Source organism: Microcebus murinus, chromosome 4 (genome assembly GCF_040939455.1).
Source record: "Microcebus murinus isolate Inina chromosome 4, M.murinus_Inina_mat1.0, whole genome shotgun sequence".
Lineage (NCBI taxonomy): Eukaryota > Metazoa > Chordata > Mammalia > Primates > Cheirogaleidae > Microcebus > Microcebus murinus.
This window is the reverse complement of record NC_134107.1, coordinates 57,337,127-57,353,958: the sequence shown is the minus strand read 5'-3', so window position 1 is coordinate 57,353,958 and position 16,832 is coordinate 57,337,127. Positions and strand designations below refer to the sequence as shown.

General features: G+C 38.8%; 2 protein-coding genes across 2 annotated transcripts; both read right to left on the bottom strand.

The window, feature by feature from the left end:
* Positions 1-1,543: 1,543 nt before the first annotated feature.
* Positions 1,544-2,488, bottom strand: LOC142870480 (olfactory receptor 52B4-like). The gene has a single exon (XM_076001296.1). The coding sequence runs from the start codon at positions 2,486-2,488 to the stop codon at positions 1,544-1,546; it is 945 nt and encodes a 314-aa protein (XP_075857411.1).
* Positions 2,489-14,296: 11,808 nt separating this feature from the next.
* Positions 14,297-15,241, bottom strand: LOC105860279 (olfactory receptor 52B4-like). The gene has a single exon (XM_012744844.2). The coding sequence runs from the start codon at positions 15,239-15,241 to the stop codon at positions 14,297-14,299; it is 945 nt and encodes a 314-aa protein (XP_012600298.2).
* Between the last annotated feature and the right edge of the window lie 1,591 nt (positions 15,242-16,832).

Sequence of the window (16,832 nt, the reverse complement as noted above, 5' to 3'; positions counted from 1 at the left end):
GAGAGAAAATGGGGTAGAAATAATATTGAAGGAGATAATAGCTGAAATGTTTCCATAACCACCAAAATTCACATATTCAAGAGGCTTAGAAAATCCCAAGCAGTATATATGCAAAGCAAGCCATACATAGACACAAGATAATAAACATTCTGAAAATAAACAAAAGACAAAAGAAAATCTTAAAAGAGCCACAGATAAAGTCATGATATATTTAAAGGAGCAACAATGAAAATTTCAGATGAATTCTCAAAAGATTGAAAAAAGATAGCAATAGAAGGGAATTTTTGAAGTTCTGAAAAAAATCCTTGCCATCAAAAATTCTATACTTAAAAAATTATCTTTTAAAAAATTAAGACAAAAATTAAAATATTTTCAGATGAGCAAAACCTGAGATCATTCATCCCTTGAATTCTCATACTAACAGAAATAGTAGTGAATGATGTTTGACCATACCTTTTTTTTAAGGTTTTCATTTATTCTTTTTTGTGTAAATCATGTTCACTGAATAAATGTTAGATAATTAATATTGAAATTATTACAAAAATACACTTATCTTATGATTCATATATTAATATAATCACTATTAATATAATTTTGCTAAATATTGGTACATACATCTATGGAAAAATATATTTTAATGCATCATTTTTAACTTTCTATTTGAGTTGTACTTTCTCTCCTACAAATATATTGAGAGCATCATTCTATTACCAAAGACATAGACCCATGTTATTATTTCTCAGTGCTCAATTATATTCCATATTTTATATGTATATATATACATGTGTTGTCATTAATTTAGCCAGTGTTACTATTTAGAAATTGTTTCTGATACTTCACCATATTTTGTTTAAGGGTTTCTTAACATATATTGTGTATGCATTGTGTTTTAGCCAGCACTGGACTATTGTTAAATATTTATTTCCAAACAATTAACAGTATGAATAAAAATGCCATGAACATAAGAAATAATAAACTGCTATACTTTATGTTCTAAGAGACAGAAGTAAACTATACATACACATACATATATCAATGTATACTAAAATTATAAAATACAGGTGACTTTTATAATAATTTCTGTGAAAGGCAAAAATTTGAATATTTAGGGTACATCAGGAACAATATCAGAAGAAATGTGTGTGAGAGGAATAAAACAAGTGTAACTATTGAAAGTTAAAACACATCAGAAAATAATATTTCAGCAATTATACAGAAGGAACTAATGTCTCCAGCTCATATGCAATATCCAGTGTAAGGTTATAGTAGTATAAGTGACTTCAAAAAGTAAACTAATCTAGTTCTCAACTCTGTGAATGGAAAACTAAGCACCCCAAAATACTGATATCTAATGACTGATTAGAGCTTTTGGGAGAAACATGAACCCAAACTGCCCTAATGCAATTGCTCTAGAGACACCAATAGAGGAAGTCATTTGAGTAGTTTCTCAGCTATACTTTCCCATATCCCAGTGCTAAAGCTCACCTCTCACGCACGGAGAGAATTATGAAGCAAAGCACAATGTTGGTTTACATCATCACATTCATTTCTGCTTTGTAAAGAACACATGAATCACCTGGTCCCAGATCTGTTTGGTCTTGATCCCATAAATGATGGGATTCAGCATAGGTGGAGCCAAAATGTAGACATTGGCCAGCAGGACATGGATATAAGGTAAGATGTGATGTCCAAATCGCTGTGTGAGGACTGAGAAGATGCCAGGCCCATAAAAGAGGACGATGACACAGACATGAGAACCACATGTATTGAGAGCTTTGCGGCGAGCATCCTGGGAAGGGATGCGGAACACAGCACAGAGAATCATCACATAAGAAATAAAAATTAGCAAAACATCCAAGACCAAGGTTGACATAAGGACAAAAAAACCGTACCAGATGTTTACTCTGATGTCATCACAGGAAACAGCGGCCAAGACAATGTCCTTACAGGCAGTGTTTGGAAGGATATTACTTTTGCAGAAAGTCAATCTTTTCAGAAGAAATATTATGGGGAAAAATGTACTATAACTTCTCAGAAATAAAATCACACCAATTTTCCCAATAAGGTCATGTGTAAGAATAGTGGTGTACCTCAGTGGGTGGCAGATGGCAATGTAGCGGTCAACTGCCATCGCCAACAAGATCCCTGACTCATAGATGAAAGTAGAAGAGAGGAAGAAGACTTGAGTAATGCAACGATCTAGGGAGATCTCCCCAGCACGGAACCAGAAGATGGCCAAGGCCTGTGGCACTATGCACGTGGAGAGGACAATGTCTGCTCCGGCCAGCATGCAGAGGAAGAGGTACATGGGCTCATGCAGGCTGCGCTTTGTGAGGATAATGCAGATGAGTAGGCCGTTCCCAAGGAGGGCAGTGACATAGGAAATGAAGAAGGGGATGGAAATCCACATGTGCTGGTCCTCTAGGCCTGGGATGCCCAGCAAACGGAAGACTGTGTGGCTAACGCCAGTGTGGTTTAAAGCAGTCATGGCAGGGAAAATTTTTCATACCTCACCACCTATTCACAGAGATAGAGGAAAATTCAGATGGCACCGACAAATTTCCTCTAATGTCACGTACTGGTTTTGGCACCGACCTCATCCCATTCCATTATGAGAATGCCAGGAGCTGTATTACATAAAGATGAACAAGTCATGGCTTATTCTATTAATGAGATCTTAATCACAAAAACAAGACACACATAAGGAAAGAAAATAAAATGATTAAATTAATATCTTAATTGTACAAAATAAAACTCATGTGGTAACATAGGGGGAGAAGTAATGCACTCTTTATCTGTGAAGTGTTAAAGAATGAGTACACATCTGAAGTCATCCCTGAAGGCAGTATTTAAATAGTGGAAGAAGTGGCAAAGAACATTTTTCTTATGCGAAGCAGAGAGTAGAGCTAAGGAGCTCAGGGATTAAGATCTGATCCATAGGTGAACTTGTATGTACTAGAATGGTTGACTGTCTAACCTAAGATCACTCTAGGAAACTTCTCAAATGTCCCATAAAGGTTTTCACAGCCTTGATCCAGATGACTTCAGTATCCTTGAAAAGTCATTGCAAATTTCCTGTTTTGTGCTTCTGAAAGCATCACCGTACTCAAAGTACTTCTCACTGTCTGCATGACACGTCTCCTCGTAAGTTACTCTCTTCCCTGATTTCACAAAAAGTATATGAGAGTGCTCATCTCATGGCTGAGACCATATCTGATTACCTGTCAATTATACCCCAATTGATTGTGAACTTTCTGTAGTTTTAGTAGTGTCTTTCTGTGTGTGAATTTCCAGAACCTAGCACACTGAAGCACACGTAAGTCCTCCAAATGCTTAACAACACACCCCAATGACAAATATTGGATGGGTGTGATGAAGAATCAGGGCAAGGAAGTTATGAATAAGCCCCTGTAAATACTTTGAATGTTTAGAGTAGTCAGGGTCCAGGGCCAACATGGAACCTCATCTGTAAAAACTCAGGGTCCGTCAGCACAAAGAGCTAAAGATGTCCTCGAGCCCAGAGCCTCCACATTCTCCCCCCATGACAGCCCTTTTCGTTCTCCTAGGATAGCTGATAATTGTGACTCTGGTCCAGTAGTGTGATGGTAAACTGGCTCACCAAAAAAATAAATATATATAAAATAAAACAAAGCCTAATGTGTGTTTGCCAACTTCCAAGACAGATATACACCCACCATGGCCCATTTCCAGCAACCAACATGATGTCACTGAATATGACTCTGAAATATACACAATTGACTCTCATGAACCTGTATTAATGGCTTCAACACACAACTGCTCTATTCTCTCCAACTGGGTCTATTTCACTCCAAAAAAAAGATTTAATATTTTCAGCCACTTATTACATTTTAGGGCCCATAACATCTAGTAGGGAGCAGGTATTCTCTCCCTGAAATTTTGAGCCCCAGCAATAAAAATTCACTCACCTGCTTCAAATGGAGTTCTCATGGGCTAAAAAGGGATTAGTCATAATAGGACTCTCAGAGTGATATGGCCAGAGAACTGAGATTTTGTGCATTTGTCTGAGGCCCTTGGAGACAGCCAGTACCCCAGAGAGAGCGCACTTAAAGCTGTCTTTTTAGCAACTCCTTCTCTGACATATACTTTTGGGTCATATCATTATGGCTGTCCCTTGCCACACCACCCTTTCCTCCACAAAACTATCTCAGGATTAGATGAACATGTATGCTTTTATCAATTAATAAACTGACAGCATTTCTGCACAAATATTCCTGTTTCCATTTAATGAGAATTAGCAAAAATAAATTGCATTCCAGTCAGCATAAGCAATTAAAAATTAATATATAAATTATTTTAAAACACCAAATCTTAGTTGTAAAGCTGCAGCAGGATTCCAGAGAATTTACTCTAGTATTGAAAGAAATTCTAATGAGGTAAAGTGCTATCAAACAGTACCACATGCTACAGAGAAATCTGTGAAAATTTGTGAAAAGAAGAGTCAATTGATGTAACAAATTCATTGTTATCTTATTTTAAAGTAGTTGCCACAGCCATCCCAATCTTCATCAACCACCAGCCTGATCAGACAGCAGCCATCAACATTGAGGCAAGACCCTCCACTAGCAAAAAGATTATGACTCAGTGAAGGCTCAGATGATTGTCAGCATTTTTTTAAGCAATAAAGTGTTTTTTTATGAAGATATGCACATTTTTAGACATAATGCTATTGAACTCTTAGTAGACTACAGTATAATGTAAACATAACTTTTAAATGCACTGGGAAACCAAAAAGTTCTTGTGACCCTCTTTATTGTGATACTCGCTTTACTGCAATTGTTTAGAAATGAACCTGTAATATTTCTAATATGTCTGTATATACATACGTGTGTATAGTAAAAGTTTGACTTTTGAATCTATGTTAACTATTTACAATTCAAAAAATAAAAATAAATACAGAAGGATAAGCAAAAAACTAAGTCTTTATAAGTGAAAACATTAACAATATATCAAATAGATAAAATAACATGCAGGGGAGGAAAGAGAGGAAAGTAACTTTGAACATAGTACCTACACATAATACTCTTTATCAAAAGACAAAGAAGAACTGCAAACAAATGTTGAGGATTATTTTGTAGTTTGAGATGGGTATTGAGATGAATATGCCAATTCTGAAACTAATTGATATATATTTTATGGCTGAAGAAATGAGTAAATGTATTGACATCAGAGCCAGAAAGGTACAAGTTTATAGACAGAAGATACAGAAAAGATACAAATGTGAAATGTTGGAAGGCAAAGAAGAAATCTGTGATGTTGGACTGGAATTAAAGCTATTAGTATAATGATTCAGGAGAAAAAAACTCTGTTCTCCCCTGACTCTAATAAATAAAAGATTCTAGAAGGAATGACACAGAAATAGCAATGAGAACACATAGTGCTCTAACTTATTTTCTAAATATATTCACCATTAAAAGAATCTAGGAGATCTTGCAGAAATAGTTTATTCCAAGGCTGAGATAGCAATGGCAGGATGATTCTGGAAAGTCCTTTGCTAAAATGTAAGGAAGTGCTCACAGAAAATAGGGACATGGCAAAGGTTCTAAGAGGCAGTTTGATGCAGCTCTCACTAGTCAAGCCTGGGAGAGTTTAATTATCAAAATGAAAAATGACAGCATTGAATTACATAAATTTTTGAATTGAAAGTAATGCAGAGTATTTACTAATACTAAACAAACAAGCAGTAAACAAGATGCCTCTTATTTACAGTAGAATGCCAACTAATAAGTGTAATGGGAAAGATTGAGATAGAAACTATTCTTGTGGTTATTAGTCCTTTATTGGATGTATAGCAAGCTAATATTTTCTCCCATTCTGTAGGTTGTCCATTTGCTATGTTGATTATTTCCTTGGCTGTGCAGAAGCTTTTTAATTTAATCAAATCCTGTTTATTTATTTTTGTTGTTGCTCTGATTATCCCTGGGGTCTTCTTCATAAATTTTTTGCCTAAGCCAAGATCTAGAAGAGTTTTTCCATCATTTTCTGCTAGAAATTCTTGTGGTTTCATGTCTTAGGTTTAAGTCTGTTATCCATCTTGAATTAATTTTTGTGAGTGTTGAGATATAGATCCTGTTTCAATCTTCTACATGTGGCTATGTAATTTTCCCAACACTGTTTATTAAATAATGAATCTCTTTCCCCAGTGTATATTGCTATCTACTTTGTCAAAGATCAGATGGCAATGTGGGGATTGTTTTATCTGGGTACTCTGTTCTGTTCCATTGGTCTATGTCTCTATTTTTGTGCCAATACCATGGTGTTTTGCTTACTATGACCTTGTATGCTATACATCTGATAATGGGCTAATAAACAGAATCTACAAAGAGCTCAAGCAAATCAGCAAGAAACAAGTCAAACAACCCCATTAAAAATTGAGCAAAAGACATAACAGACACTTTTCAAAATAAGATAGACTGACGGCCAATAAACATATGAATTCTCAATGTCACTAATCATCAGAGAAATGCAAATCAAAACCATAATCAGATATCACCTAACCCCAGTGAGAATGGCTTTATCAAAAAGTCCCGTGGGTGGAGCAAGATGGCAGACGAGAAACACCGCCAGACAGAGTGTCTCTGCAGAAAAGACAGATTCTAGCAGAAATTAGAAAAAAGAAGCAAGAAGATGGGCATACAACGGACGAGGGCCGGAAGGAGGGGTACCTGAGACCCTGGGAGACTCCACGGGAGGAGGCTGCGGAGGAGAATTGGAGGCTGAGACCACCGGAGCAGCCCGGAGACCAGTGGCAAGGGTAAGTGGATTTGCTGTTTCCCCTCCCCTGCATTTGGGACTGCTGGTGGGCTCCCCAGTGGGTGGAGAGACCTGCGGACATCAGCCCAGAGACGGCTGTCGCCAGCCAGCGGTGAGCCTGTAGCAGACATGGCACCAGGTTCCCAACTTCCTTCAGGCACCTCTGTGTGGGCAGACCCGAGCGGCACCGCAGGCGCCATATTGCCTCCTCCTCCCCTCCGAGGAACCTACCTGTGGCTGCCCAGAGAGATAATACAGCCACCAGCCGGAGGCACCTCCAGAGAACCGGACCTTCCCTTTTGGGACCCTACAGCTGACTCAGGGGAATTCAGACTGTGAGCTCCCTACCTGCCAGCTCTCCCAGGTGCTGCTGGCACGGTGTTCCCAGGAAAACGGTGCCGACTCAGAGGCTGAGAGACATAGACCCAGCTTGGGCTCCCTGTGGGTGAATTGGGACCGGAAATCCTCTCCCTGGTGGGGATACAGTTTGAACTCTGGGACCCAGAGGTCGGACCTGCAGACCAGATCCCCTGCACTGAGGGCTAGCATTGCCCAAGGCACAGAAGGGTTATACGTGAACAGCATACTAAGGTGTGTGTGCCTTCTGGGGCAGATCAGCGTCCTAGAGGGCAAACCTCCTCCCAGGAGGAGGCAGTACGCTCAGCCCAGGTGGTGTTCCTGTGCAGGGAACCTCCCCGCCGGCATCACAGTCCGAGGAGGCCTGACGGCTTGTGGTCTGGCCTGCTAGCAGAGGCCCATGAGTAGCTGCGGAGTTGGGGAGGGTGGAAAGAAGCGAGGCCTGCTCCAGACTGCGGGTCTCAGACAGCCCCACCCCCACACCCAGACTTTCTGGCTGAGCGGGACCATACCAGCCCTGCCCTGACAGCTTTTCCTGGAAGCAGAGTACAGAACTCTGACCCCTGCTAACTGCCTGAGGGCAGGCTTCCCCAACCTAGCTCCGCCCAGAACAAGAGCTGATAACAGGACACAAAATCAACAGCATAGCCTGTTTCTCCAAGCAAACGCCACCTACTGACAGGGACGGCATCTTGCACAGCATTTCCACGGCACCCACTGACTCAATATACAGGGAGTGGTCCAATCACACCCACAGACACCATTTAAAGCCTCAGAAACTAAACAAGGTGTGTGAATACCCAAACAATAAACTAAAGGAAAGAAACAACAACTGATCAACATGGAAAGAAATCAGCGAAAGATCTCAGGAAATATGAAGAACCAAACGGAAAACACACCCCCAAAGAGGAGCACCAGCCCCCTAGAAACGGACACCAGCCAAAATCAGGCAACCAATATGACAGAAGAGGTATTTCGTATGTGGATCATAAGAACACTCACCGAGCTGCAACAACAACTCAATAACCAACACAAAGAAACCACAAAAAGCCTCCAGGATATGGAAAAAGAAATAGACACAATGAAGAAATGTTTAACCGAACTCCTGGAAATGAAGAAACAATTCAAGGAACTACAAAATACAGTGGAAAGTCTCAAGAACAGGGTAGATCAAACAGAAGAAAGAATCTCAGAGCTTGAAGATAACACTCTCCAATTAAATAAATCCCTCACAGAAATAGAGCAGAGAAACAAGAGAAAAGAGCAAAGCCTACAAGAGCTGTGGGATTATGTGAAGAAACCTAATGTGAGGGTCATAGGCTTACCAGAAAGGGAAGAAGACAACACGCAAGGGTTGGACAAGCTGTTTGAAGATATAATAGAGGAAAATTTCCCAGGCCTTGCTCAAAATCTTGATATACAAGTTTAAGAAGTTCAGAGGACCCCTGGGAGATTCAATGCAAACAGGAAGACGTCACAACATGCAGTCATCCGACTCACCAAAGTATTAAATAAAGAGGCCCTTCTAAAAGCTGTAAGACAAAAGAAGCAAGTAACATACAAGGGAAAGCCAATTCGAATCACATCAGACTTCTCTAATGAGACTTTACAAGCAAGGAGAGACTGGGGCCCCATTCTCACTCTTTTGAAACAAAACAATGCCCACCCTAGAATATTATTCCCTGCAAAACTAAGCTTCGTATATGAAGGAGAAATAAAAACATTCTCAGACAAGCAAAGGCTCAGAGAATTCACCAAGACAAGACCAGCCCTACAAGAAGTACTTAAAACAGCGTTACGCACGGAACATCATAATAATAACCCACGAATATGAAAACACCAAAACCCAAAGGTATTAAAGGCCAGATGTTACAATGGATCAAGACAGAAATCATAGCAACAACATCCAACCCAACAGAATGAACAGTAATCTACCTTACCTATCAGTTCTCTCAATAAATGTGAATGGCTTAAACTCTCCACTCAAGAGACATAGGCTGGCTGAATGGATAAGAAAATACAGGCCAAGTATATGCTGTCTTCAGGAAACACATCTAACCTGCAAAGATGCATATAGACTAAAAATAAAAGGGTGGAGATCAATATTCCCAGCAAATAGAAGCCAAAAGAAGGCCGGTGTGGCAGTTCTAATTTCAGAACTGGTGTGGCAGGTCTAATTTCAGAACTGCCACACCAGTTTTTAGTTTTTAAACCAACAAAAGTAGTGAAAGACAAAGAGGGTCATTATATAATGGTGAAGGGTACAGTTCAACAAGAAGAGATAACAATTTTAAATATATATACACCCAACTTAGGTGCACCCAGATTCATAAAGCAAACCTTACTGGAGCTAAGCAAATGGATTAATAGCAACTCCCTAATCACTGGAGATTTCAACACCCCTCTGACGGCACGAGACAGATCCTAAAAACAGAAAATTAATAAAGAAATAATGAAATTAAACAAAACTCTAGAACAATTGGGTCTGACTGACATTTACAGAACATTCTACCCCACATCCACTGAATATACGTTCTTCTCAGCAACTCATGGGGCATTCTCTAAGATTGACCATATCCTAGGACACAAAGTAAATCTCAAGAAAATTAAAAAAATAGAAATCATACCATGTACCTTCTCAGATCACAGTGGAATAAAAGTAGAAATCATCCATAACAGAAACTCTCATTTCTACACAAAAACGTGGAAATTAAACAACCTGCTACTAAATGATTACTTCATAAATGAAGAAATCAAGACAAAATAAAAAAATTCTATGAAGAAAACGACAATGGAGAGACAAGTTATCAACTCCTCTGGGACACAGCTAATGCACTTCTGAGAGGAAAGTTTATCTCCATAAATGCCTATAACCAAAAGACAAGAAGATCACAAATAGACAATCTAATGAAACGACTCAAAGAGGTGGAAGTGGAAGAACAGACCAACCCCAACCCCAGCAGAAGAAGTGAAATCCACAAGATCAAATCAGAACTAAATGAAATTGAAAACAGGGAAGCTATTCAGGACATTAATAAAACAAAAAGTTGGTTCTTTGAAAAAATAAACAAAATTGACACACCACTGGCTAAGCTAACGAAAAGCAGAAAAGAGAAATCTCTAATAAGCTCCATCAGGAATAAAAAAGGAGATATCACAACTGATCCCAAAGAGATACAAGATACAATTTATGAATACTACAAAAATCTTTATGCACACAAACTGGAAAATGTGCAGGAAATGGACAAATTTCTAGAAACACACAGCCTCCCTAGGCTCAACCAGGAAGAAACAGATTCCCTGAACAGAACAGTCTCAACTGCTGAAATAGAAACAGCAATTAAAAATCTCCCTAAAAAGAAAAGTCCCGGTCCAGATGGCTTCACACCCGAATTTTACCACACTTACAAAGAAGAACTAGTACCTATCTTGCAGAAACTATTCCACAACATCGAGAAGAACGGAAACCTCCCCGACACCTTTTATGAAGCAAATATTACTCTGATACCAAAACCAGGAAAGGATGCAACAAAAAAAGAATACTACAGACCAATATCCCTAATGAATATAGATGCAAAAATTTTCAACAAAATCTTAGCTAACCGAATCCAGACACTTATCAAAAAAATAATCCACCACGACCAAGTGGGCTTCATCCCAGGGATGCAGGGATGGTTCAACATACGTAAATCTATAAATGCAATTCACCACATAAACAGAAGCAAAAACAAAGACCACATGATTCTTTCAATAGATGCAGAAAAAGCTTTTGACAAAATTCAACACTATTTCATGATACAAACACTTAAGAATATAGGCACAGAAGGGACATACCTAAAAGTGATACAAGCCATATATCACAGACCCATACCCAACATCATACTGAATGGGGAAAAATTGAAATCATTCCCACTTAGAACTGGAACCAGACAAGGCTGCCCACTATCTCCACTTCTGTTCAACATAGTACTGGAAGTCTTGGCTACAGCAATCAGACAGGAAAATGGAATCAAAGGTATCCAAATAGGGGCAGAAGAAATCAAACTTTCACTGTTTGCTGATGATATGATATTGTATCTAGAAAACCCCAAGGATTCAACCAAGAAACTCCTGGAACTGATCAATGAATTTAGTAAAGTCTCAGGATACAAAATCAATACACAGAAATCAGAGGCATTCATATACGCCAACAACAATCTAATTGAGAACCAAATCAAAGACTCAATTCCCTTCACAATAGCAACGAAGAAATTAAAGTACCTAGGAATATACTTAACCAAGGACGTAAAAGACCTCTACAGGGAGAACTATGAAACACTGAGGAAGGAAATAGCAGAGGATGTAAACAGATGGAAATCCATACCATGCTCGTGGATCGGCAGACTCAACATCATCAAAATGTCTATACTACCCAAACTGATCTACAGATTCAATGCAATACCTATTAAAATCCCATCAGCATTCTTCACAGATATAGAAAAAATAATTTTATGCTTCGTATGGAACCAAAGAAGACCCCGAATATCAAGAGCAATTCTAGGCAACAAAAACAAAATGGGAGGCATTAATATGCCAGATATCAAACTATACTACAAAGCTGTAGTAATTAAAACAATATGGTATTGGCACAAAAATAGGAATATTGACCAGTGGAACAGCTCTGAGAATCCTGATATAAAACCATCCTCATATAGACATCTAATCTTTGACAAAGCAGACGAAAACATATGCTGGGGAAAAGAATCCCTCTTCAATAAATGGTGCTGGGAAAACTGGATAGCCACCTGTAGAAGGCTAAAACTGGACCCACAGCTTGCACCTCTCACAAAAACCAACTCACGCTGAATAACAGACTTAAACCTAAGGTATGAAACTATTAGAACTCTAGAGGAAAAAGTTGGAAACACTCTCCTAGACATTGGCCTGGGCAAAGAGTTTATGAAGAAGTTCCCAAAGGCAATCGTAGCAGCAACAAAAATAAATAAATGGGACATGATCAAACTACAAAGCTTCTGCACAGCCAAAGAAATAGTCATGAAAGTAAACAGACAACCTACAGAATGGGAGAAAATTTTTGCATCCTATGCATCCGATAAGGGACTGATAAGTAGAATATACCTAGAACTCATGAAAATCAGGAAGAAAAAATCAAATGACCCCATTAAAAAGTGGGCGAAGGACTTGAACAGAAATTTTTCTAAAGAAAACAGAAGAATGAGCAACAAACATATGAAAAAATGCTCAACATCTCTAATCATCAGGGAAATGCAAATCAAAACCACAATGAGATATCACTTAACCCCAGTGAGAATGGCCTTTATCAAAAAATCTCCAAGCAAGAAATGCTGGCATGGTTGTCGAGAGAGAGGAACACTCCTACTCTGCTGGTGGGACTGCCAAATAGTTCAACCTCTGTGGAAAGCAATATGGAGATATCTTAAAGCGATACAAGTGATTCTACCATTTGATCCAGCAATCCCATTGCTGAGCATCTACCCAAAAGATCCAATGACACTCTACAAAAAAGACACCTGCACTCGAATGTTTATAGCAGCACAACTCATAATTGCAAGGCTGTGGAAACAGCCAAAGTGCCCATCAATCCAAGAATGGATTAATAAAATGTGGTATATGTATACCATGGAGTACTATTCAGCTCTAAGAAACAATTGTGACATAGCACATCTTATGTTTTCCTGGTTAGTGCTGGAACCCATACAATTTAGTGAAGTTTCCCAAGATTGGAAAAACAAGCACCACATATACTCCCCAGCAAATTGGTATTAACTGAACAGCACCTAAGTGGTCACATAGGTACTACAGTAATAGGCTATTGGGCAGGTGGGAGGGGGGAGGGGTTTGGGTATATACATACATAATGAGTGAGATGTGCACCATCTGTGGGATGGTCATGATGGAGACTCAGACTTGTGGGGGAAGGGGGGCAAATGGGCATTTATTGAAACCTTAAAATCTGTACCCCCATAATATGCCAAATTAAAAACAAACAAACAAACAAAAAAGTCCCAAAAGAATAGATACTGATGTGGATGAGGACAGAATAACACTTACAGATGATTTTGTGTAAATTATGTTCACTGAATAAATGTTAGATAATTAACATTGAAATTATTACAAAATTACCCTTATCTTATGATTCATATATTAATATAATCACTATTAATATAATTTTCCTAAAGATTGGTACATACATCTGTGGGAAAGTACATTTTAATGCATCATTTTTAACTTTCTGATCTGGGTTGTACTTTCTCTCCTACAAATATATTGAGAGCATCATTCTATTACCAAAGATATAGACCTATGTTATTATTTCTCAGTGCTCATTTATATTCCATATTTTATACATATGTGTTGTCATTAATTTAACCAGTGTTACTCTTTAGGGATTGTTTCTGATACTTCAGCATAATTTTATTTAATAGTTTCTTAACATATTTCTGTGTATGGACTGTGTCTAAGCCAGCACTGGACTATTGTTAAATATTTATTTCCTAACAATTAACAGCATGAATAAAAATGAGCATAAGAAATAATAAACTGCTATAGTTTCTAAGAGACAGAAGTTCTATGTTCTAAGAGACAGAAGTAAAATATACATACACATACACATATCAATTTATACTAAAATTATTACATACAGGTGTCTTTTATAATAATTTCTGTGAAAGTCAAAAATTTGAATATTTAGGATATATCAGGAACAATATCAGAAGAAATGTGTGTGAAAGGAATACAACAAGTGTAACTTTTCAAAGTTAAAACACATCAGAAAATAATATTTCAGCAATTATACAGAAGGAACTAATGTCTCCAGCTCATATGTAATATCCTGGCTAAGGTAATAGTGGTATAAGTGACTTCAAGAAGTATACCGATCTAGTTCTCAACTCTGTGAATGAGAAAACTAAGCACCCAAAAATACTGATATCTAATGACTGATTAGAGCTTTTGGGAGAAATATGAACCAAAACTTCCCTAATGTAATTGATCTAGAGACACCAATAGAAGAAGTCATTTGTCTAGTTTCTCAGCTATACTCTCCCATATCCCGACGCTGAAGCTCACCTTTTATGCATGGAAAAAATTATTAAGAAAAGCACGATGTTAATTTACATCATCACATTCATTTCTGCTTTGTAAAGAACACATGAATCACCTGGTCCCGGATCTGTTTTGTCTTGATACCATAAATGATGGGATTCAGCATAGGAGGAGCCAAAATGTAGACATTGGCCAGCAGGACACGCATATAAGGTAAGATGTGATGTCCAAATCGCTCTGTCAGGACTGAGGAAATGCCAGGCACATAAAAGAGGACAATGACACAGACATGGGAGCCACAAGTATTGAGAGCTTTGTGTCGAGCATCTTGGGATGGGATACGGAAAACAGCATTGAGAATAAGCATATAGGAAATAAAAACTAGCATGACATCTAAAGTTACTGTAGACATTAAGATAAAAATACCATACCAGATGTTTACTCTGATGTCATTACAGGAATATTTGGCTAAACCAATGTGCTGACAACTAGTGTGTGGAAGAATGTTACTTCTGCAAAAAGTCAGTCTTTTCACAAGAAATATTACGGGAAGTATTATACCATAACTTCTCAGAAAGATAGTCACTCCAATTTTCCCAATCAGGGAGTTTGTAAGAATAGTGGTGTACCTCAGAGGGTAGCAGATGGCAATGTAGCGGTCAAACGCCATCACCAACAAGATCCCTGACTCAAAGATGAAGGTGGAATGGATGAAGAAGAGCTGAGTGATGCAGCAATCCAGGGTGATCTCCCCAGCATGGAACCAGAAGATGGCCAAGGCCTGTGGGACTGTGCACGTGGAGAGGACAATGTCTGCTCCGGCCAGCATGCAGAGGAAGAGGTACATGGGCTGGTGCAGGCTGCGCTTTGTGAGGATAATGCAGATGAGCAGGCCGTTCCCAAGGAGGGCAATGACATAGGAAATGAAGAAGGGGATGGAAATCCACATGTGCTGGTCCTCTAGGCCAGGGACGCCCAGGAAACGGAAGACTGTGTGGCTAATATCAGTGTGGTTCAACGCAGTCATGCCTGGAGAAACCTTTCAGTACCTCACCGCCTATTCACAGAGATAGAGAAAATTCAGATGACACCGACAAATTTCCTCTGATGTCACATAGTGCTTTTAGCATCGACCTCATCCCGTTCCATTATGAGGATGCCAGGAGCTATATTATATTAAGATGAAGAAGTCATGGCTTATTCTATTAATGAGATCTTAATCACAAAAACAAGACACACATATTGAAAGAAAATTAAATGATTAAGTTAATATCTCAATTGTACAAAATAAAACTCATACAGTAACAAAGGGGGAGGAGTAATGCATTATGTATCTGTGAAGTGTTTAAGAATGAGTACACATCTGAAGTTACCCCAGAAGATAGTATATCAATAGTGGAAGAAGTGGCAAAGAACATTTTTATTATGAGAAGCAGAGAATAAAGCTAAGGAGCTCTATTCTGTTCCATAGGTGAGCTTGTATGTATTAGAATGGTTGACTGTCTAATACAAGATCACTCTAGGAAACTTCTCAAATGACCCATGAAGGTTTTCACAGCCTTGATCCAGATGACTTCAGCATTCTTGAAAAGTCATTGCAAACTTCCTGTTTTGTGCTTCTGAAAGCATCACCGTACTCAAATTACTTCTCACTGCCTGCATGACATGTCTCCTCGTAAGTTACTCTCTTCCCTGATTTCACAAAAAGTATATGAGAGTGCTCATCTCATGGCTGAGACCATATCTGATTACCTGTCAATTATACCCCAATTGATTGTGAACTTTCTGTAGTTTTAGTAGTGTCTTTCTGTGTGTGAATTTCCAGAACCTAGCACACTGAAGCACATGTAAGTCCTCCAAATGCTTAACAACACACCCCAATGACAAATATTGGATGGGTGTGATGAAGAATCAGGGCAAGGAAGTTATGAATAAGCCCCTGTAAATACTTTGAATGTTTAGAGTAGTCAGGGTCCAGGGCCAACATGGAACCTCATCTGTAAAAACTCAGGGTCCACCAGCACAAAGAGCTAAAGATGTCCTCGAGCCCAGAGCCTCCCCATTCTCCCCCCATGACAGCCCTTTTCGTTCTCCTAGGATAGCTGATAATTGTGACTCTGGTCCAGTAGTGTGATGGTAAACTGGCTCACCAAAAAAATAAATATATATAAAATAAAACAAAGCCTAATGTGTGTTTGCCAACTTCCAAGACAGATATACACCCACCATGGCCCATTTCCAGCAACCAACATGATGTCACTGAATATGACTCTGAAATATACACAATTGACTCTCATGAACCTGTATTATAGGCTTCAACACACAACTGCTCTATTCTCTCCAACTGGGTCTATTTCACTCCAAAGAAAAGATTTAATATTTTAAATCTTATTACATTTTAGGGCCCATAACATCTAGTAGGGAGCAGGTATACCCTCCCTGAAATTTCAGCCCACAGCAATAAAAGTTCACTCACCTGCTTCAAATGGAGTTCTCATGGGCTAAAAAGGGATTAGTCATAATAGGACTCTCAGAGTGATATGGCCAGAGAACTGAGATTTTGTGCATTTGTCTGAGGCCCTTGGAGACAGCCAGTACCCCAGAGAGAGCGCACTTAA